General features: G+C 60.7%; 7 protein-coding genes across 7 annotated transcripts; 4 read left to right on the top strand and 3 right to left on the bottom strand.

Moving 5' to 3' along the window:
* Positions 1-3,417: 3,417 nt before the first annotated feature.
* PLICBS_009035 (uncharacterized protein) lies at positions 3,418-4,422 on the top strand (the record flags this gene model as incomplete). The annotated part of the gene is made up of 4 exons (XM_018327822.1): positions 3,418-3,569; positions 3,628-3,900; positions 3,951-4,097; positions 4,167-4,422. The coding sequence occupies 4 exons, from the start codon at positions 3,418-3,420 to the stop codon at positions 4,420-4,422; spliced, it is 828 nt and encodes a 275-aa protein (XP_018173538.1).
* An 809-nt stretch (positions 4,423-5,231) lies between these two features.
* On the top strand, positions 5,232-6,205 carry PLICBS_009034 (cytosolic Fe-S cluster assembly factor cfd1; the record flags this gene model as incomplete). Its single annotated transcript, XM_018327821.2, has 2 exons — positions 5,232-5,264; positions 5,321-6,205. The coding sequence occupies 2 exons, from the start codon at positions 5,232-5,234 to the stop codon at positions 6,203-6,205; spliced, it is 918 nt and encodes a 305-aa protein (XP_018173537.2).
* A 1,886-nt stretch (positions 6,206-8,091) lies between these two features.
* On the top strand, positions 8,092-9,654 carry PLICBS_009033 (spermidine resistance protein; the record flags this gene model as incomplete). Its single annotated transcript, XM_018327820.1, has 1 exon — positions 8,092-9,654. One exon carries the CDS (start codon positions 8,092-8,094, stop codon positions 9,652-9,654), a length of 1,563 nt encoding a protein of 520 aa, XP_018173536.1.
* A 562-nt stretch (positions 9,655-10,216) lies between these two features.
* PLICBS_009032 (uncharacterized protein) lies at positions 10,217-10,927 on the bottom strand (the record flags this gene model as incomplete). The annotated part of the gene is made up of 3 exons (XM_018327819.2): positions 10,217-10,282; positions 10,539-10,670; positions 10,778-10,927. 3 exons carry the CDS (start codon positions 10,925-10,927, stop codon positions 10,217-10,219), a joined length of 348 nt encoding a protein of 115 aa, XP_018173535.2.
* A 1,056-nt stretch (positions 10,928-11,983) lies between these two features.
* Positions 11,984-12,558, bottom strand: PLICBS_009031 (uncharacterized protein; the record flags this gene model as incomplete). The annotated part of the gene is made up of 3 exons (XM_065601534.1): positions 11,984-12,091; positions 12,211-12,342; positions 12,430-12,558. 3 exons carry the CDS (start codon positions 12,556-12,558, stop codon positions 11,984-11,986), a joined length of 369 nt encoding a protein of 122 aa, XP_065457606.1.
* Positions 12,559-13,795: 1,237 nt separating this feature from the next.
* PLICBS_009030 (snoRNP complex protein) lies at positions 13,796-14,222 on the top strand (the record flags this gene model as incomplete). The annotated part of the gene is made up of 2 exons (XM_065601533.1): positions 13,796-13,970; positions 14,206-14,222. 2 exons carry the CDS (start codon positions 13,796-13,798, stop codon positions 14,220-14,222), a joined length of 192 nt encoding a protein of 63 aa, XP_065457605.1.
* Positions 14,223-14,623: 401 nt separating this feature from the next.
* Positions 14,624-15,997, bottom strand: PLICBS_009029 (Nin1 binding protein; the record flags this gene model as incomplete). The annotated part of the gene is made up of 1 exon (XM_018327818.1): positions 14,624-15,997. The coding sequence occupies one exon, from the start codon at positions 15,995-15,997 to the stop codon at positions 14,624-14,626; it is 1,374 nt and encodes a 457-aa protein (XP_018173534.1).
* Between the last annotated feature and the right edge of the window lie 5,054 nt (positions 15,998-21,051).

The following is a 21,051-nucleotide window of genomic DNA, read 5'->3' as shown; positions in this document are numbered from 1 at the left end:
GTAACTCGCAGCCATGCCATGCGTTCGCCATCTTTTCCCCGGGCCAAACACGCGCCGCCCCTCCCATCAATCTCGGCGCATGCTGGAGAAACTTGGCCGCAGGGCTTGGATCGCCGCCAGTCGGTGGCCGCCGGCCATGCCATGCCAGGAACAGGGACAGGGACAGGGACAGGACAAAGACGGTCCTAGTGAGGGAGCCGAAACACCTTACGCGGAACTCAGCAGCACAGACATACAGACAATGTAGATGATTCGAAACGGATTGCCGGGCTTCACCGATCTGCAACTCTAACCTTGTTTTTTTAACCTCTGGGTCGTTGCCTCGGAGTAGGTAGTTGCAAAAGTAAAAAGCCGATCCATCAAGGTGCTCGCCGGCTTCTCGTGTTCACATTGTTGGGTCGGTCGTCAATCGTTTCACCTCGACTACGAGCTGCCGGAAGCTGCTGCAACTGCGCCGCACCTTGACCTTATCGGCAGACCAACAGCGAGGCTCGTACAAAATACTCTGTACCCTCAATGGCGATGGCTATGCTGTGCTGTAACGTGACGTTACCTCACCGGCCATCCAGCTCAGCGCCCAGCTGGAGAAGTTTGTAGAACCTCACCGCTCAGCCGCTCACTCAACGCAGGCCGCGGGCGCGCTTCCCCGGATTCCAATATAGTAACAGCAGCTTAGATCATCGCCGGGCAGGTGGACGGGGGCGCGCGAGCGACAACGACAGCCGCCGCCGCCGCCACATAGTGCGGGCGGCGGGCGGATGCTCCCCGGGCCCGTGTCGGGTGTCTTGAGCCTCGGCGGCGGGCCACGGCTGTCGCTTCTGCTGCTGTTGCTTGGCCGCTGCTTGGCTGCTGCCGGTGTTGCTGCCGCGGCTGGCTGGCTGGCTGCCTGACTGGCTGGCTGAGAGCGTGCGTCCGTTTCATGTTGCAACTCTGAGGCCTGGCTGGTCAGTCCGTCCTCCCGGCGTGTTGGGCAGCCGGCGAGCCGTGCGGCTGTGCAAATGCAATGCGATGCAATGCGCTGCACGAGGGAGATCCATCCGCCGCCCGCCAAGGAGTGAGCCCGTGCGACCCATCCCGACGATGTTACCCTCTGTTACACCACCGCGGTTTTTTGGGTTGTATGTAGCATGTGAGTAAGTTTGGTGAGTTAGGTGAGCGAGTTCAATGTTGGGTGAGCAGTACGGGGTGCGCACGCGCGCAACCGGCGGCTCTTGCTACTGTACAGTGCAGTACCACCGGTGAGACAAGGCCGTTCCCAGCAAGAGAGATACGGAGGAACTGTATCGTCGCACTGAGAGGGTTAGCGCAGGCCCCACGGCGAGGGAGGGATACTACGTGGGTGGATGGAGGGATGGATGGGTGCCCAGCGGTGGTGCATTGCTGGCTCTTGTCTCACACACACGTCAACTTTAAATGTAAGCATAATCCATGGCATGGTATTCGGCGTGCGTGTGCGACTTTGTGTGAGCCTGTGTGGGCGTCTGTGTGCGACTGTCCCGTTTCGTGCCTCGCACCGGCACGCCGGGCGGAACTCCTCGTAGGGTGAGACGGTAGCATTCGCAGGGGCAAGCCGGGTGCTGTGCTGGCTTTGTTCCGTTTTGTGTCTGTACTCTGTAGCACGTCATTGCCAGCCCATCATCCTCATCATCATCGCCATCGTCAGCCTCCCTCCCGCTGCAGTCCGCGGGCGCACGTGGGCTCCCATGTCTGTCGAAAGTGAACCCCCCCCCCCCCCCCAAGCCTCCCCAAGACCCCTCCTCATACATACCCCCCTCATGTTCATCGCCCCGTGCCGATCTCTCCGGAGCCGGCGGACGTCCGACAATCAACACCGCCTCGCCTCTTCCAACTGCTGCTGTTGCTGCTGATGCCCAGCAGCGCGCGCCCACGACCGGGGGCTTGGCGGGCATGCATACAGATTACAGACCGTCAGCCTCCCGGCCGCCGCTTGGCCCAAAAAGAAACAAGAGCCAACGCAGCACGCACACCAAGGGGACCCAACTGCCGGCGCCGCAATCTCGGGGGGTCCCGGGACAGGGCAGATGCCGCCGGCGGGACCAATAACGGCGTCTCGTAATCTCTCGGTCCGTGGCCGCGTTGGGTGAAGGGGGGGAGGGAGGGAGGGAGGCTTGGGGAGGAGGGTGGGCGTCAGCGCTGTTCACTTTCCCTATCGCGACCGGCACAGGGGGTCCCATTGGTGTGTTTCTGGTCGTTTTGGCCTGGCTTGGCTTGGCCCCCCGGTAGTATCAGCAACATCAGGACCAGCAGCAACTGCACAGCCCACGGTTGTTGGCTCGCTCGCCCGCCCGCCCGCACCTCCATGTTCCCAACCATGATCCATGTACAGATCCATCAGAGCCCAAACTCGGGGCCCGGTGGCCCCCCATGTTCCCCCAGAGGCTGAAGCTTGCTGTTTTGTGCCACCGTACAGTACAGTACGGGATGCTCGTATCAATGCTTGCTTGCTTGCTCTCCCACCAACACGGGCGGAGAAACCGTTGCGGATGCGGGAAACTCCCCAACGCAGCATTCCGCCTCCCCGGTAAACCCCCCACGTTGGCGCCTCCCCACGTTGGATAACCGCTCTCGTCAGATATCGCTTGCCGTAAACTTCAACTGCCGCACAGATGTTGTCCTCGTCGGGCTAGCTCCGTACCCCATGTCGAGCAAAGACTTTGCGCCACCGATGCCATAATCGTCGAGCTGGCTCGGTGAAGGAGCACCGTATTATGGTCTAGTACTGGAGGAGCATCCTCGCCCATGCCTTTGCACGCCGCTACAGTATCGACATGCTGTACGCCGGCGTCACTGGCCTTGATGCCAAGCCCTCGTTGTCTCAGCCGCCCCCGGCGGTCCGAGTTTGACGCCGGGCGGTGCGCAATTCCAGGCAGCGCCGTCATGTCTCACATAGCCCTCAGGATTCTGTTCACGCTGCCCCGTCATCCATGTCCGCTCCGCTGATGCGCGCGCCCGCCGGGGCCATTGGCAAGACCTTTCGGCTTGGCGACGGCTCTGCATAGCCCGGAGATTGCGCGTCGTCCAGTCCCGTCCGTCCGGGGGACACTGGCCACCGTTTCTCCTACTTGATTTGGAAGCGCTGGATGGAGCGTGAGCGGCGGCGGTGGTGGTGGTAACCTTGCTCGCAGCTGCCCAGTACGTGCGTGCGGCTATCTGTGCTAGCATGATATCCACGACGGCCAAGTATTAAAGGATTGGTCACACCCCCCGGCCACGTCCGAGGGCGACAGATCTGGGCTCTTCATCTACAGACAACAGCGCTCGGCCGAAATCATCTAATCCCCGGCTCGACCACTCCACCGGTTCTCGACTCGACAAGACTTCCTCGGGACTACATTACGCAGGGGCGGCTCAACACCAACAAGATCCGTACGGGTAACGAGAGAGTTGGCCGACACGATGGGCGGCAACTATGGTCCTGACCCTGCCTTGTGCAAACACTACGCCGAGTTTGCGTCGCACATGGTCATGTGGCAGTTCCAGGTCATCTACTGGGTTCTCTTCGTGCTGAACCTGGCTGTGCTATTCTTCTCATCATGGATCTACACCAAGTACGTGGCAGCCGTTGGCTCACATCTCAGCCGCACGAACGCCAGCTAACATGACCAGGGGCCAACGAGCGCTGGAAAACTACGGTCCGCAGACGAAGCAAAGGGCAAAAACCATACGGACGTACATCTTCATCTGTTTCTCGTGTGCCTGCATTTCGGTAGTTCTCGTCGTAATGGAGGCGTTTGCTCTGTTGGCGGTGCAGTTCTGCGACGGTGAACCTCTGATGCCGCTGTTTTGGTCGACATGGGCCATGGTGCAGGTGGGCTCTCTGATAGCCATTGTTGGCACCATCCTCGCCCTGCTGCACTCCTTCAGGGACAGCAAACACCCGTAAGTTATCAACCCCAGAGCCGAAAATTGGTTTATTCTGACAGCAGCAGGCCGTGGGCGCTCGCCTTGGGCACGCCTGTCCTCGTCATCGCCGGCTTCCTGCACCTCTTCCACGACTGCACCAAGAAGCGAATCAAGAATGCGAGGCACCGCCGAAAGCTGGAGAGCATTGACTTTGGACGGCCCATCAGCCAAGCGTGAGTTTATCTGACACCCGTAGCTTTTACTCCATGTCATTGAGGTAGACTGACATGCCTGCGTACCAGAAACACCATACAAGGATCTCAGAGCGAAGATAGCAACGAGGACGAGGAAGCGCAGGTCGAGGCCGAACTCATCGGATTCACGGTGGCGGGAGGACCCATCGTGCGCTTCGTCAGCCCGCTGCGCGGGACGGCGCCCGAGAAGGGCACCATCATCGGCCACGGATCCCGCCACCGACCCATCATCGCCTTCGAAAAGGGCACGGTGGAGTTTGTGTCCTCCAAAGAGGTGACGGAAGAGGCCATCAGCCGAAGCTGACGGCACCAGTCGGCACCCAGGAGCTGAGCATATGACAAGTCGGCAGCCGTGAGGCGTCCCAGTCGGCTTGTCTCCTTTTTTAATTTTCCCTGTCTTACACGCATTGCATGTTTGCTGCTTATTTTTGCGTTGTGCTTGCTTACGTTACGCGGCGGATACCCTGACTGGCAAAAGCCTGCTTCTGTTATGATGACCGGGTCCGTGGCTTTGGGGAAAGAATGTTGATTTCATGTTGTCGACGAAGACGACGAGATTGTTTGACATGTTTTGGGCGTTTGGGCGTACGGGGAACAAAGTCAAGGTAACCCAAGACGAACATGAAGATGAAGGATGAAGGATGAAGATGAAGATACACGAACGCGCGAAGGTGTCTTGAGCAATCAGGAGACATGGGCACGAAAATGAGAGAGACGCGGGACGATTAGTATAGGAATTAGGAATACACACTGACGCTGTTTTGCCTTTGCTATCGTTGCTGTCGTTGCCGTGTTGTCGCCGTTGCCATCGCCCAATGAGGCAATCAATCACCGGGCCCGGTAGGATGTGCGGGCCGACAAGCCCACTCACTCCCGCCACTGGACCCCTCGCGGGGCAGTCACCGCCGTAATTGTGGCTGCTCCGTCCATCGGCCCAATTCCATATCTCTGCTTTCTAATCATCACCATCACAACCCCGACGTCGCCGACGCGGCGGCAATTCTCTCCCTTGTCCCTCTTCTGACAGTCGCATCCTCTGCCTTGGATTGCGAAAAGCCTCTCCAAGCTCTTTACTCCTTTTCCTACCTCACACGCCCCAGATCTCGCGACATCATGAGCCTGGACAAGGTCAAGCACATCGTGCTGGTACGCGCCGCAGCCTTTCCCCGTCGCGACACAGGCGCTGACACCGACACGCACAGGTCCTCTCCGGCAAGGGCGGCGTCGGCAAGTCGTCCGTAACGACGCAGCTCGCCCTCTCCCTCACCCTCGCCGGCCACTCGGTCGGCATCCTCGACGTCGACCTCACCGGCCCCTCGATCCCGCGCATGCTCTCCATCGAGGCCTCCAAGGTCACCCAAGTCCCCGGCGGCTGGGCGCCCGTCGCGGTGCACGAGGCAGACCCGGCCAAGGGCGTCGGCAGCCTGCACGCCATGAGCCTCGGCTTCCTGCTGCCCAACCGCGGCGACGCCGTCGTCTGGCGCGGGCCCAAGAAGACGGCCATGATCCGGCAGTTCCTGCGCGACGTGCTGTGGGCCGACACCGACTACCTCCTCATCGACACGCCTCCCGGCACGAGCGACGAGCACATATCTCTGGTGGAGACGCTGCAGGCCGAGTCGCGGCCAGGGCAGGTGGCGGGCGCGGTGGTGGTGACGACGCCGCAGGCCGTGTCCACGTCCGACGTCCGCAAGGAGCTCAACTTTTGCTTCAAGACGGGCATCCGTGTGCTTGGCGTCGTCGAGAACATGAGCGGCTTCGTGTGCCCGCACTGCTCCGACTGCACCGACATTTTTGGCTCGGGCGGCGGGCGGTCCATGGCCGACGAGTTCAAGGTGCCGTTCCTGGGGTCGGTGCCCATGGACGCGCAGTTTATTGCCCTGATTGAGGAGGGCACGCGACCGCACTATCCCGTGGGCACACAGGTCAACGGGCAGGATATTTCGGGACCTGGGCCGGAGGGCGAGCAGCAGGACGATGGGAGCGCAACCCTGGTGAACAAGTATACGGCGTGCTCGCTGTCTCACGTCTTTAGCGGCATGACGTCTACGCTCCGGGAAAGCATTGCAGCGGCGGAAGCTACGTGAAGTGGCTGCGGATACGACTGAATGGATGCACTCTGGACAGCATAGCAGGTCGTGTCGCAGCAATGGCTGAGCGCTCGCAACGCAGCCCTAGAGGCGATGATCGCTGCCAGCTGGCCAGCTCCCCGGGCACGGGACGAACGGTTCGCGGATCAGCGAGGGGTACATGAACCGCGCGCCAAGCTGGGCTTGCCGATGACGAGCCGGCAGGGATCGAGCGATGCCCTAACTGGGGGCGCACAGCCAACACCGCCATCAGAGCGTGCTCTGCATCGCTGTACGACGAGAACTATTAAATACCGCGCGTCAGGCTTGATGCGCGCCCGCGAGGTTCGCGCTTGATACATTGTACGGCAGAAAACCGGCGCACTACTCGCCGACTGGCCATGACGCCATACATGTGAGCCACGCTTGCAGCCAAGAGACGCTCAAATGAACGGCCTTGAATTATCGCGACTTTTCCGTGTGTGACGCCCATCGTGGGCCGCTGGCGCCAGGGACACGGCGGCGACGGCAGCCAACCACGGCGCTGCCTGGCTGGGGACCCCACTAGACTTGGGCCTAACCCGACCGCCCGCACGCACCCTTCGTGCCCAAACGGATCCACTGTGCAGGTACTTGGTGGGCGGAAATTCAGCGACCTGCAGCTGCTGCGCCAATGGAGGTGGTGGCCTGCTTTGACGGGAGGTGCGCTGCACTGCGCTGTGAGATGCTGTGCGCCGCGCTGTGCTGCGCTGCGGGCCGTCGCCCAACAGGGAACCAGGAACCTTCCAAGCGCCTCCCCTCCTGGCGTCTCTGTCCCACCCACACTTGCGCTTCGCCGTCGGCAGCAGCGTCAATATCCAGGAACCCAGGCGCAAAAGTCGCGATGCAAAGGGCTTCAAAGGTGCAGAGCGAGACTCAATAATCGGCGTTGCTGCTTTGCGCCCGCAATCATTGAATTTCAAAGACGACAAACTTTTTTTTTTGCTCGTGTTGATTGACAGAAGCTCGGGGTATATATTCGACGGCCCGCCTACGTCACCGCAATTGGCCCGCCCAATACTCATTACCTATAGGTACCGCTAACGTGTGGCGCGGGGCAGCCCGAGAGAAAAATCTTGTCTCCCCCATCAACACTCACACGATCAACTTCCACTCGCCAACCTCGACACGCCCCATGCGCCCATGCGCCCATAGCTCACCGGTTTCAACGCTGCCTTTGTCTCTGACTAAGGGACTCTTGACGGCCGTCATCTGAGACGCGCCGCCGCTGTCGTCTACTCTGCCCCCGAGCCGCGCAGCTCCGCCTTTCATGCGCTCAACTGATCCGCTTCGCTTCCTCTTCTCGCGTCCCTCCAAGTGAGTACCACAGAGAGGCTTGCTGGCTTGCTTGCTCGCCCGCCCGCTTGCTTGCGTGTCTTGCCGCGCCTCGCCTCGCCGCATCGCACCGCTCTTCCGTGCAACGCGCTGACCCTTCGCTCGCAGGCCCGGATAGCACCCCTCGTGCCACCCCAGCCTTTCGCCTCTCCGCCGCTCGACTCGAGCTCGCAGCAGACGTCTCTCTGCTCTCGATCCGGTACTTGTTCCCCGGGTATCGGACCGCCCTCGATCGACCAACATTCTGTCGCAGAAGTTGTTCCTCTACTCCCTCCGCTTCCGACCCCCTTAACGTCCACTTCTGCGACGTTAGCCTCCTCCTACACGGCTCATTGCTGCTGGCTTCCGCCAGCGTCTTTGGTTCCACCACTTCCTGTGGGCCTACTCTCTCAAACAGACACCGCAAGGTCTGTTTGAGTGGCAGCTAGTGCTCCGCGGACTCTGCCGACCGGGCATAGAAGCAAATCCGTCCTCACAAACTCGACCAACTTCTCCCCAGAGTCGCCTCGGCGCCCGTCTCCGGAAGCAGCATGGTCAACCTCTCGGTCCCCAAGAACTACACTTTTTCTCCCAGCGAGGGAACCCCGCATCTGACCATCAATCACGATGTCGCCGCAGACCTTGACTCGAGCGGCGCCTTCGAGGGCCCCGAGAAGCTCCTCGAAGTCTGGTTCGCCCCGAGCGCCGCCACGCTGCCCAGCGGCGCCCGTCCCAATGGCTTGAAGAGCGTCTCCTGCGAGACCTGGGTCGGCATGCTCGACATGGTCAACTGCAAGATCCTCTCGGTCCTCGAGTCCGAGGCCGTCGACGCCTACCTGCTCTCCGAGTCGAGCATGTTTGTCTTCCCCCACAAGCTCATCCTCAAGACGTGCGGCACCACGACGCTGCTGCTGGGCCTCCAGCGCCTGCTCCACATCGCTGCCGCCGACGCGGGCTTCCCCTTTGACAAGGCCGCCTCGGTCGACGACATCCGCGCCGCGGCCATCCCGTACCGCGTCTTCTACAGCCGCAAGAACTTTCTGTTCCCCGACGAGCAGCGCGGCCCTCACCGCAGCTGGAAGCAGGAGGTCAAGTACCTCGACGACTCGCTCGAGGGCGGCGGCAGCGCCTACATGGTGGGCAAGATGAACGGCGACCACTGGTACCTGTACATCACTTCGCCCAACCAGACACTCACCCCGCCCCTGACCCCCGAGTCGGAGGTGCACGGCCAGCCGACGCCGGAGTACTCGGTCGCCTCGACCGGTGCCAACACGCCCGGCGCCAACCTCAACGACGAGACTCTCGAGATCCTCATGACGGACCTCGACCCCGAGAATGCCAAGCAGTTCTTCTTATCCGACGCGAGTGCGGTCGCGACGGACAAGATGGCTGCAGAGGCCCGGGCGGCTCGCCAGGCGGCCATGGACAGCCTGGGCGACCTGTCCACCCCACCCGAGGAGGTGGACGTGTTTGAGATTGAGAACTGCGGCGACTCGGACTTGGACGAGGCCAAGGCCAAGCTCACCAGCGCGACCAAGGAGCTCACCACCGAGGAGCTCACCACCGAGGGCCACGCCCTGGGCACCGTCGTCTCGGAGAACTGCGGGCTGTCCCAGGTCTACCCGACGTCGGTGTACCCGGACGCCCGCGTCGACGCCTACCTGTTCAGCCCTTGCGGCTTCTCTGCCAACGGCGTCATCCCGGCGCCCGCGTCGGCCGAGACGGACCAGCACAACTCGACGCACTACTTCACCGTCCACGTCACCCCTGAGCCGGGCTTCTCGTACGCCTCGTTCGAGACCAACGTGCCCAGCGGACAGAAGGGACGCACCACGGCCGAGATCATTGAGCACGTTGTCGACATCTTCCGCCCGGGCCGCTTCAGCGTCACCCTCTTCGAGGCCAAGGGCCAGGGCGCCAACCCCTACGGTATGGGCGACGGCACCCTGAAGAACCTGGCCATGCAGCGCCTCGTCGACCCCGTGCGCGGGTACCGCCGCGTCGACCGCATCGTCCACGACTTTGAGGACTACGACCTCGTGTTCCGCTTCTACGAGCGCGAGGACTGGCTGGGCGACAAGTCGGCGCGCGTTGGCGAGGTCAACATGTGATTTGGTTGGCCTTGGATTAATGAATGCGGCTTATCTATGGCTGCTGCTCGGTTTTGCTGGTTGCGCTCTGCTCTCTGCTCTCACTCAGGCTGGCCGTACTTGTCGGTCATGACGCGCCTGAAGCTGCGATTTCGGGGCCACGTCTTATCATGGCTCGGCTGCGATATTTGCCTCTGAACGCTCGAGTATGCTCTTTTATGGTTTTGCTGCGACTGAATACATCACATTCCAAACTTTGCAAGCATGTTCCCGTGGCATCGTGAGACGTGACAGAGTTTTATTTCGTCCCTGGCCTCCCGCCCGCGTGTTGGCTGCAGGAGCAGTGGCAGGCCAGATGGATCGTATAAAACGAGATGCAAAACCGTGTACTCCTTGGTCGCGCCTCCAACATCATCATCCATACATACATGCTCACCCTAATCTTTTGCTCCCATACGATCCTCAAAGCTGCAGTTCCCCCAGTTAGCCCCCCTCTCCCCATCGTTCCACTACTATCGTGAGATAGGGTTTCCATTCGAAGTCGACCGGGCGCTGGGCACCGGGCGCGCAGCGCATTCGTACCTTAGAAGCAGTTTGCCTCGGGGGCCTCGGGGTGGGGGTGGTTGCAGCTGCCGCCTCTGGGAGGGCACTGTGACAAGGGCGCAAAGAGGTCAGTCGGACACAACTCAACTCGATTTTACATGGTTTATCTCCTCTCCCCAAGTTCTACTGGGACTTCAATAGCCCCCGTTTTCCTCGTACCTAGACGACTAAGGAGGTAGAAGGAGGGAGAAAGAGAGTGAAGGGGGACCAGAAGGAAGAGAGGGAGGAAGGCAGGAAGATGAAGAGAAACGCAGGGAGAAAGGGATGGAGGAGGGAGGAAAGAAGGAGGGAGGGAAACGTACCGGACTGTGGCTGTAGCAAGGCATGACCTCGCTGTGCAGCTTGAGGAGCACGGGCTGGCCCCTGACGTAGCCGTGCTGGTTCTCGATGAGCACGAAGTTGGACCGGCACTGCTGCGTGGCGTGGTCGCACGTCTACATTTGCACGCCAAGCGCCCAGATACTCCGATTAGCGTTTCTCTGCGCACGACTATGTGTGTCTCGCCACATGCAGGTGGGAATTGCAACGTGAATGAACTTACCCCCTTGGTCTCGCGGTTGAAGTTGCCCACGAAGAGCTTCGCCGTGTCCATGTCCGTGTACTTGGGGAGGTCGAGGGCCGTGACGTGTTGCTGCGTGCCGCTGAGGAGGAGCAGCAGGGGAAGGGTGGTGGTTGAGCGGAGGAACTGCATGGTGCAGGTGTGGTGAGGTTTGGATTTGGGGATTGCTTGTTCTGATCGGGAGGCAGATGGCTTTGACAATGGAGATGCGTTGGCAGATTTCGTGTTGGTGTATGAGCTGCTGAGAGGACATGAAGCCCTCGTCTCTGTTTATATACATCAAATGGAGCCACGTCGTCTATATTTTGCATAGAAAACTGTCAGCAAGCAATTATCGCTTTGGTAATAATTGCGTAGAGAAAGCAACACACATGCCTGAACCTGATTTAAACATAAATACGAAAACGATCGCTGTCAACATTGAAATGCCTCGTCGGCAACCTGGAGGTTTCTCGTGGGCCCGGACCTCGTTCGCCCTGTGACTCCCGGGCGACAACAAGAACGCGGCGAACCCGCGGCGGGACGCTGTTCGGTGCTATTATCACATGGCTTGCTGGGATGGCAAGATTGCGTTGACTAAGTCGGCTCAGCAAGCGATACTGTCTAGATGATTCGCGGTCGTGCTCGTTCCGGATTGATGTTAAGTGAATCCCATCGGTGACTGTCCGCTCGTTGCAACCATTATCTTGCGGTGCAGACTTGTTTGTATACGTGTCGGGATGGACGAAATCGTCATTACTGATTTCCCGCTACATGCATCTGCGAGGCTGTCAGAATATTGCACGATTTCTGGATGAGTAGGCGTCATGTAAAGTACATAGGTACCTTACAAAGTCTTCCACATGACGAATTATGTAGAAGTGAGAAAGTCGATAGTCAGATCATCACAGCATTTCCCTGTGCCATTTTCTTCCTCCTGCTTCACATTTCTGTGGTCACCAAGTTGTACGGATCCCAGCAGTGGCACGCCAACATTGAAGCCGTCTGACCGAACCGTCTCTTTCCACCGTTCCATGCCCAGCTATCGGGAAAAGCACTACTCTTGCATGATGACTAAACTGCTCTACCAACACTCGCCAACAAGTTTTCAGATAGACAAGATGTCCATGGGAGCATCGGGGCGGTCAAACCCTCTCTGCTTCCGGCCGGTTCAACTCCGTTGTAGCCTGCCTGTCCCTGCCAAAGCGCTTACGTTCTGGTCGGGATGTACGTGCCGAAGTGGACTTGGCTCAGGTTACTGCATGCTGCCTCCTGTCCCATGAACGGCGTCTTGCACCTGCCTCCGTAGGAATCACACTGTCCACGGCACCGCGTTAGCGCCTTGACATGAACTGGCTTGGACGTCGGGCAAAACATGAAGACAGCCGGATCAATCGGTGGTGGCTCCGGTCGAACAATCAGCCTGCTAGACTTACCGGGTGATGATTGGAGCAGGGAGAGGTAATGTACCTGTCCTCGAAGACCACGGCTTCTCCAGGCCGGTGGCAGGACTCGTTGGCGATCTCGACGTCTGGCTCCCTGCAGGTCTGATCCTGGTTCGAGCACACCTACGCAACATCAATGGGGCTCGATCCTTAGCGTGCGATCCGATCCTCACACGGCTGTGGCGGAGAGAAAGCCATGTCGTTGCTCACCCCCCATGCCTCATTGCGGAAGTCGGCGACGTATTGTCTGGCGGCGGCCATGTCCGTGAAGTGCGGGTGCTTGGCCAGCACGCCGCCTTGGAGCGCCGTGGACAGGAGGAGGGCGAGCTTGTAGTTCATCGTGTTGGGGGGATGATTTGCACACGCGTGCTGTCAAGTTGAGAAGCAAGGTAGATAGAGACGAAACGGCACCGATAATAGGACGTTGGCTGATACAAGCTGTCTCACGCAAAGCAGATAGCAGCGTCTTGGTTATATACACTGTCGTTAGCGCGGGTAGTGCCGCAATCGATGGGTTACTCATGTTTTTTACGCTGCGCATGTGTCAAGACTTTTCATGCTCATGTTCTGCCACAAGTCTCAATTAGCAGTACATGGGGAGGTGAGCTTATCCATCACCACAGCTAGCTTGTCTTACTACAGATTTACGACGCAGTATTGCCGAGTCCGGGCAAGGAAGATGGGAGAGCACCGAGCTTGCGTTGGCTCTTTATCATTACTGGTGGACCATGGCAGTTTATGGTTGTCAACTATTACAGCCTAAGCGCTTTGACGAAAGAGCTCTATATCTGCACGCGGCGCGCGTCCCGTCCCGTCCGTCTCCTATAGCTAAATATACGAATTACATACTACAACTAAAACCCAGCAAACGATTGCCTTGCCGGGCGACAGTAGCAAGCTTGGCTTGGGCGGTCCCAAACTCCACTCTACAAGTGGAATCGCGGCCGTCTTGTTCCATAACAACGTCCGTTCCACGGCTGTACGTTGTAAGTGAGTGCGTCTTGTAAGTGCGTGCACTGAGCCACACGCGCCCTCGCGCCGGGCGTATCGCCCTCAAGGCTGAGATGAGCCGTGGAGATGAGAGCAAAAAAAAAGGGCGCAAAAAGTATGGAAACCCAAAGATCAAACAACATAATCAAGGATAGCGATAACTGTCTTGCAACGCTTACAGTGCCATTGCCACCTTGTCACCCGACGGGCAACGATCCCTGTGCAGTGTGCGTGTGCGCCAGTTGCGGTTCGGCGGCCCGCTTCCCTGCCAGGCCAGCGTCTGGCCCCAAGCCGCCCGCCGTATCGATAAGCAACACGTGACTGCCATCTCCCGCCGCGCCCGCCGAAATTTTTCAAGAAAAAACGCCCTGCAACACCACCACAGGCCGTCCGGACCGTATCAACACGACCACCAGCACAAGCTCTGCGCCCACATCCACACCGGTCAATTCCACTCCCTTCGTTCGTTCGGGATCCGACAGCGATTGCCTACCTCGACCACCACCGCCGCCGCCGGCTCCTCAATCCCTCTTCCGACCCAACGATCGATCAATCGCAGCAACCCGCCGCAGCCGCCGCCGCCATCATGCATCTCATGTACACGCTCGACGCGCAGGGCAACCGCCTCTACACCCTCAAGAAGGTCGCCCACGGGCAGGTCACCAAGTCGGCGCACCCGGCGCGCTTCTCGCCCGACGACAAGTGGTCCCGGCAGCGGGTGACGCTGAAGCGCCGCTTCGGCCTGCTGTTGACGCAGCAGCGTGAGTAGCCACAGCCCAGCCCAGCCCAGCCCAGCCCAGCGCTCGCTTTTCGCCCTCCTCTCCCGCCCCCTAACCACCCATCCTGAATCCTGGATCGAATCACCCTGTCGGGGGTGCGATTGGGATACGGATTGGGTTGGGGTTGGAGGGGGAGGGGTGGAATGGATTGGATTGCAAAGTGTGTGCGTGTGTCTATGTATGGATGGATGTGCTGACTTGGATGGTGTTGTTGCAGGTGAGGAGAAGCTGTAGATTATAACAGCGCGAGGGCACCAACGAACAATTGAGCTGAACGGTGGAGCGGACGGTGAGGGCAAAGAAGATGCGAGGATGGGAGCAGACATGGGGCTTACGGGATAGCGCACGCCTCAGGTCGTCTGTCGAGTGAGACGGGACAGTGGATGGGAGATCGAGGATGGAGGATCGAGGAACCTCATGGGCTGGCGTTTACGGCCACGGTCACCACGGCGGCCTCGGAGTTGGGATTCGTCAATTCAATCAAATCACATGCTTTTTTATTTCATCCCTATATGCCCATTGCGCCTCTATGATGATGATGATGATGATGATGACGGTGATGACGGTGATGGTGTTCAAGTCGTAGCAACGTTGCGTTATATCCTCCCTCACAGGCAAATCCCCCAGTTGCCATGTCAGTGCTTGCGCTTCGAGTTGACGTTCCGCCCGGCGCCCACGCGAATCTTGCCCCCGCTGCCGCCAGACCGCGACCCCGTCAGTATACCCGGCAGGTAATCCTGGTCCATGACGTCGAGCTTCCTCTCCCTGCGCTGCTCGTCCTGCGCGCGCGTAAACTCCTTCTGGTCCTCGGCGAGGACGAGCCCCGCGCCCCAGCCGTTCTTGCCGCCGCCGGCATTGCGCGGCAGGCGGCCGTTGGCGCTGCCGTGCACGGGCTTCGGCACGCTGTAGACGTTGCCGCGGTTGTTCCACTGAAAGTTCTTCTTGAGGTGGACGCGGAAGTTGCCTCGCTCGTCGGTCGAGCAGCTGGCGCGCATGAGCGTCGGCTGGCCGCACGACGGACAGAACTGCTTGTTCATGTCCTTGGTGACGGTGAAGCAGCCGTGGCAGCGCAGGACCCAGCTCTTGAGCCGCGTGATGCGCGCGAGGGACGGCGCGACGAGGTTGAGGTTCATGCGCAGCGCGACGTTTTGCATGGCGTAGTCGGAGGTGAGGACCGCGGCTTGCAGGATGAGGGGCGTGGACGAGCCGCCAGAGGGGCTGGCTGCCGAGTTGGCGTCGTGGTCCTTGTGCTTCTTGACGTTGGAGGGCGTGATCCAGCCGTCCGAGTCCGAGTCGGAGCCCGCATCGGCGTCTTGCTGTACAGACACGGTCTCGTCTTCCTTTTCTCCAGAGACTTCCGCGGCTTCGACAATGTCGGCGCCTGCTGATTCGTCGAGTGGTTCTTGATCGGCTGAAGCCTCGTTCAGATCCAGGTTCTGCAGCTTCTCCTCCACTTGTTGCTCTGCCGGGGCAGCTTCGTTGCTTTCCGCCTCTGCAGTAGCATGCTCTGCCGGCTGCTCCGCCGTGGCGTCGGCATCCGCCTGGGGCTCTTCATCCTTGGTCTCCTTGGCCTGCTTGTCCGCCGCGTCGCCCGGCCGCCCATTCAGGCCCTTCTGCCCAGGCGTGTTCCTCAACCGCCAGTCCCCGCCGTTGCGCTCGCACTCAAGCTCGTACCCCAGCGCCAGGACATCGATATCCGGCCTGCTCAGCACCGCGAGGTCGCCCGTGCGGCGCGCAAAGTCGCGGATGTGTTTCACGCTCTCCGGACGCGGGGAACGCAGCGTGACGAACGGCAGCAGCGTCGTCTCGACGCGCGAGCGCGTCTCGGCGTCGCGAATCTCGGACACGATGACGGGCAGCGTGTACAGGCATTCGGCCTTGGCGAGGAGGGTGCTGACGGGGGGGTCGTTCTTGATCAGCGGGCCGGTGTCGAGGACGAGGCTGCGGATGGGCTTCTGCTCGGTGGCAGGCTGAGGCGGCGCGGGGCCGGCCTCGGTCGGTGTGGCCATCGATGCGTCTGCAGAGATGTGCGCCACGTGCTTGATGGTGTCTTGCGATTGTCAGGGCCGATGCGGCGACGGGATTAAAGGCGGCGATTAGAGCGTTGTGTGACTTTTGGCCCAAGATCTGGTATCGCCCACCAACGCGGGGCACGACCTGTGTGGTGCAGGAGAAAAAATTCTTATCGCGATAAGATAAGGATTGCTTATCGCGGGCGGGATGCACACCGAGGTGAGCGGAAGCGGGAATGAAACCAACGTCATTCGTCGGCTGATGCACGCGGCGAATGAACCGTGTCAAACACTGCGAGCCCGTTTGTGCTCTGCCATTCCAAATAGCGAGTCTCACCTATTCCGAGCCATGTGTTGCTTCCCTTTGTCCGGGCCATGGATGCAGCGTCTACGAGGTGGGCTAGCATTGTTGTTCCGCACTGCTTCAACTCTGGATACCGGTTGCGGCTCACAACCACCAAACACCTACGACAGCGCACGGCGCTGGCACGCCACATTTCATGCACGAAATGACCAGGAGCAAGAAGGCGAGAATCAAGGCCAAGAGTCCGTCAGCAACCGTGACAGTTGTCCCGGCGGCGCATTGCCGTGCCCAATGCCACCAGACTGAAACACGATCCGGTACAGGGTAAGCTCGGCCAGCAGCGGCCAGCGGAAGCGGGTTCCGTCCGGATCGACACAAATCCAGGCCGCAGCCGATGTAGCGTTCCCGCCGTCATGTCTCGCACGCTGCCTTGGCCGTCCGGACGTTGCCAGGCCAGGGTGTCAGCACGAGAGGGCGCTGACGTCGTGTCGTGCATGGAAGGATCGTGGAAGTACAGTACAAGCTGGCAAGCAAGGAGGGCCGCTGATCCCCAACAATATCTCGCTTGTTAGTCGTTACCCCATGGGCATGGGCACGGAGTGCATCTCCAGATCCGCTTCGGCTCAGGGACATCGGTGCATCAGCCGCCAATGGCGGCGGGCAGACTCGGGACGCTTCATTTCCATGTCCCCGCCTCCGCCATTGTGCCTGCAGCTGCGTGGATTCGTGCCAGCCAGTTCCCGGTTCCTCGTACGTAACAAGAGACGAATTGCCGCGTGTGCGTTTATACCGCGATGGAGACGCCAGCGCGGAGCAAGCCTGACACTGGCTGGCGGCGCGATGGTGCGGAGGAAGAGGACCCCCCGTGTGCCTCCCCGTGGGGGACGATGGAGACTTGGTCAACGAACTGGCTGCCAATCGCAGGCATGATGACAGGACGGGTTTGAGACGCTGATGCTGACGTACGTATTGCAGGGTAGAGCCTTGCGGTTCGCGCTCGTATACGCATCTGGGACGGCGGACGACGCCAGCTGGGAGTCGGCCATCCCGTGTGGCAGCCACGGGCCGGAAGCGACGGCGTCCTGAGACGGAGACGAGGACCAACACGGCTGTTGCAGAAGCCGTGTGGGTGGGCGGACTCGGGCTGCGTGTGGCTGGTGTGAATCGCCCTGATATGTAAAATGTATGCACGATCTTGTTTCTGTTGCCTTGAGGTGATCGGGCCGTCGAGCCAGATTTGGGTGGCGTGCAGCTGCAGAGTGCGCAGACGGGTTTCACCTCGTGGGTGGCGCACACCGTTCGGCAGTGTCCGGCAGTCGTGAACGAAAAAAATTGCGCCGACCAAGAGAATGCGAAACCAACACGGGCAGCTCACGAACGCAGAAATTCTGCAAGGGGCGTTATTGCGGCTGTGATGGGTTGCTGTACGGTATGGACAAGAACGTCCAGGTGACTGGTCGTCGCGGGACTGCTGACGGCCAGTAGTGGACTGCACGAGAACTGTGCTGTCCTGCGCTGCGCTGTAGTACCTGCAGATGCTCGTATGACAGGCGGACGGGTCAGGTCACCAGTGCCGGCCGGGCCAGCAGCTGGACTGGGCGAGCCATCGGCGCTGTTTCGTCGAGATGGGCAGGGCAGGGACGGGTCCCATTACTCGCGACTCCGTGCGATTTTCTGCGCGCGCGCATTGTCGGCGGAGCCTCGTGGCAAGGGGGAGCGACCGGGACCGGGGGGGCGCCCACGCATGTTTCCTCTGGCGCGCGTGCGTCTCGTGTCGGGGCGAGCAGTGGGTTCTGGCGACAGTGGACGTCGCCTTTGTTCGCCCGCGTCGAGGGATTGGGCCGTTGGACAGGCTGTCAGACTGTCTCGTCCCTTGCCGCGCTGGCCGGGTTGGCCTCGTCGGGCAGTCTTCGAGAAGGCTTCCAGCCCCGATTGCCTCCGCAGATCCCAGCCACAAAGCCCGGCAGTGGGTAATGCGCCAGCACCCAAGGGGAATGGCCCCGGAGCGGCGGGTGAACGAGAGAAAACTGGCCACCGAGAGGTGTGTGTGGGCCGGGCCAAGGCGCGGCGGCGGCGGCGAATGATGCAGCGCGGCCTCCTGATGGGGGGCGGCTTGGTTTTGGTGGTGGTGGTGATGGCTGGTGGTGACGATGGTTGATGAGAAAAAGTCATGCGCCGCGGCGTATGCAGGCTTTCTTTCCTTCGCAGCGGCGTGGTTCGTCGAGGCGCCGCGGGAGTCGGTCGGTGGCTGAGGTGGGCAGCAGCCGCTGCAAAGCCCGCTGTCGAGTCGGGTGCGTTGAGGTGAAAAAAGGGACGACGGGGCTTCTTCCAGGTGGTGGTGGTGGGTTCTGCAGTGGCCTGCGCTGCGGCTCGGGCCCCGTCTTGGCTGCGTGACGCATCACAGGGGGAGGGATCCACGCGCCTGGGTGGCACTGGCCAAGGAAGAATCAGCCATGCGCCGCCCGTGCAGGCCATTGACTGACGGATGACGGGCGCCGCAGATTGTGTGTGTGTGGCGGCATTGAAGACTGAAGATGAGGTGCAGAGAATGGGGCCCTTTGTCGGGCATGGAGTGAATGGAGTGAATAGTACTCCGTAGGCGGATCAATGGATCCGGGCAGTGATCGATCCGTCTTCAGCGGGTGTCTCGCCTGCTGGCGGCTGCGACAGTACCTCCCGTCCACTAGGTCAGGCTGCTGCGCTGTGCGTGCCCTCCACTCGCACACACTCTGCGCGTGTGGTGTTTCCAGCGCTCCAGGGCTGGGAATTGGCGCCTCAACTGTGGCTGGCACGCCGGGGGCTTGGCCGCGGTCCTGTCGGTTGCGGCTCGCCCGGGCGGCGGCGGCAGGGGCTTTTGACTGGCGCACACCCTCTTTCGGGAACAAGGCAGAGAATTTTTTCCCGTTTCGTCACTGCCGCGATCCGAAGTCGACTGCCGCCAAGCCAACAGCCTCATCGATTCCCCCCTCATGCTCGTCAACCTCGTCCGTCCGTTGCAGCGACCGCGTTTGCATTGTGCCAAAGAACACACGATCCGCTCGCTGCGAAAACCGCCAGCCAGCCAGCCCACTCGGCCAGCCTAAACAGGCTGTACTGGCGCGCGCGACGGGTCCCTCTCTAGGTCTCTTCTGGTTCGACCCATTGTTTCCGTCGGGGCGGCCTCGCATCCTCGCAGCAGGAATGGCGACGCTACCCAAGGCTACCCCAGGAATCGTTGGGATAGCGGGATTTCTCGGGCATACCTTGACACATGGAAACTGACTCGGCCAGAGGCAAGACGACGACGGACGGACGGGGAGGGAGGGGGGTGCGCCAGGCTAAAGTAGCAGCAGGCGTGCAGTGCGCTGCGGTGCAAAGCTGGGGCCTGATCGCCAGCGCGGCGGCCGAACGTCGAGAAGCACGGCGGAAACGGAAAACTCGGACTCAGACAGGCGCCTTGACAGCCCGAACAGCGCGCGCCCGCCCCACACCGAGACCCTCACCTTGCCTCGCCTCCTCCTAACCTCCAGCTCCTACTCCATCCATCCATCCAGCTATGCTACCGTGGCAAAGTGCGAGTCGCCCACCTCCACCACCACCACCATCCGTAACGGGACGCTACGCCACGAGCAGCTGTAACCGCCCGTCCGCCGCACACGGCATCGCAGGGCCGATCCCATCACATAATGGCCGGCCAGCAACGTTTGCGGGGGACCACGGTCTGGGGTACAGTCCGGTCCAGTCCAGTCCAGCATTCGACGACGACTGCTGCACGCGCCGCCCACGAGCAGCATGATCCTCGTGCCCGCGTCCGCCCACCCCCATCTCCACAGGCTTTCGCCCCATCGCCCACTGCCCTCGAGTCCAGCCGTCGCCGCATCCTCTCTCGCGTCGAGGCGAGCCAAGGCCACTTGGCGGCCAGCCAGATGGCCCAAGCCGCCTTGTACAATACCGTCCGTCCCGTCATGGCGGCCCCGGTGGATGGCATGGACAGGACAGACAGACAGACAGACAGACAGCCCAGCCGCACCCGTTCTCGTGCCGAATCTCGCGCAAACTGCAAGAATGCGCGACTTGCGAGCCCACCTGACCCAGCCGCCGAACCCGAGTGTCATGTATGTAATGCCCCTCTGCTCAATGGCAGCTAGTCTCCCCCCGACTTCCGTGCAGCAAGCAAGCAAGCAACCCTCCTCGATCATCGCCGCGCCGCCGCCCCCCCTCGACCCACTTGGCATCCGCTTCCTCTCCTGGCTCTGCGGCTTGGCTTGGGTCCCCAGCCTCGGGACTGGCCCTCGTCTGCTGGCCCGTCCGATAACCTTACAGAGTTGCGGCCGCCCCGGCGCTCCAGAATTCCGCCTCCAAGCCCCGGCGCTGCTTCATACGTTCCTACGTTACCGCCCGGCACTCCTCCAAGTACTGTACTTCCCGTCGTCCAGCCCCAGCACGAGCGCCCCCGGGGTCAACGCTCCCCCTCCACCCGTCCCTCTCAAACCTCCGAGGCCGCTTCTTTATCTCTGTGCCAAGTCGGTCCCTTCTCCACGTCGCTTGCGACTCACTCATTTTGTGTCCTTGACTTAAGACAAACCCTCTTCCCTCCACCTTCCATCCTTCTTCCCTCACTCACTCCTCCCCCCGTGGCGTGACCCTCCTCTGGACCCTTTCCGCTCCACCTACCTCCCCTTCCTTTTCTTTCCCTTTCTACTGTCGTGGGCACGCGACTGCTTTTGATACCCGTTTATACTATACCCAACGTTCAGCCCGCGTCAGA

The sequence above is a fragment of the Purpureocillium lilacinum genome (genome assembly GCF_023168085.1).
Source record: "Purpureocillium lilacinum CBS 284.36 DNA, scaffold_7, whole genome shotgun sequence".
Classification (NCBI taxonomy): domain Eukaryota; kingdom Fungi; phylum Ascomycota; class Sordariomycetes; order Hypocreales; family Ophiocordycipitaceae; genus Purpureocillium; species Purpureocillium lilacinum.
This window is presented reverse-complemented; position numbering and strand designations above follow the sequence as displayed.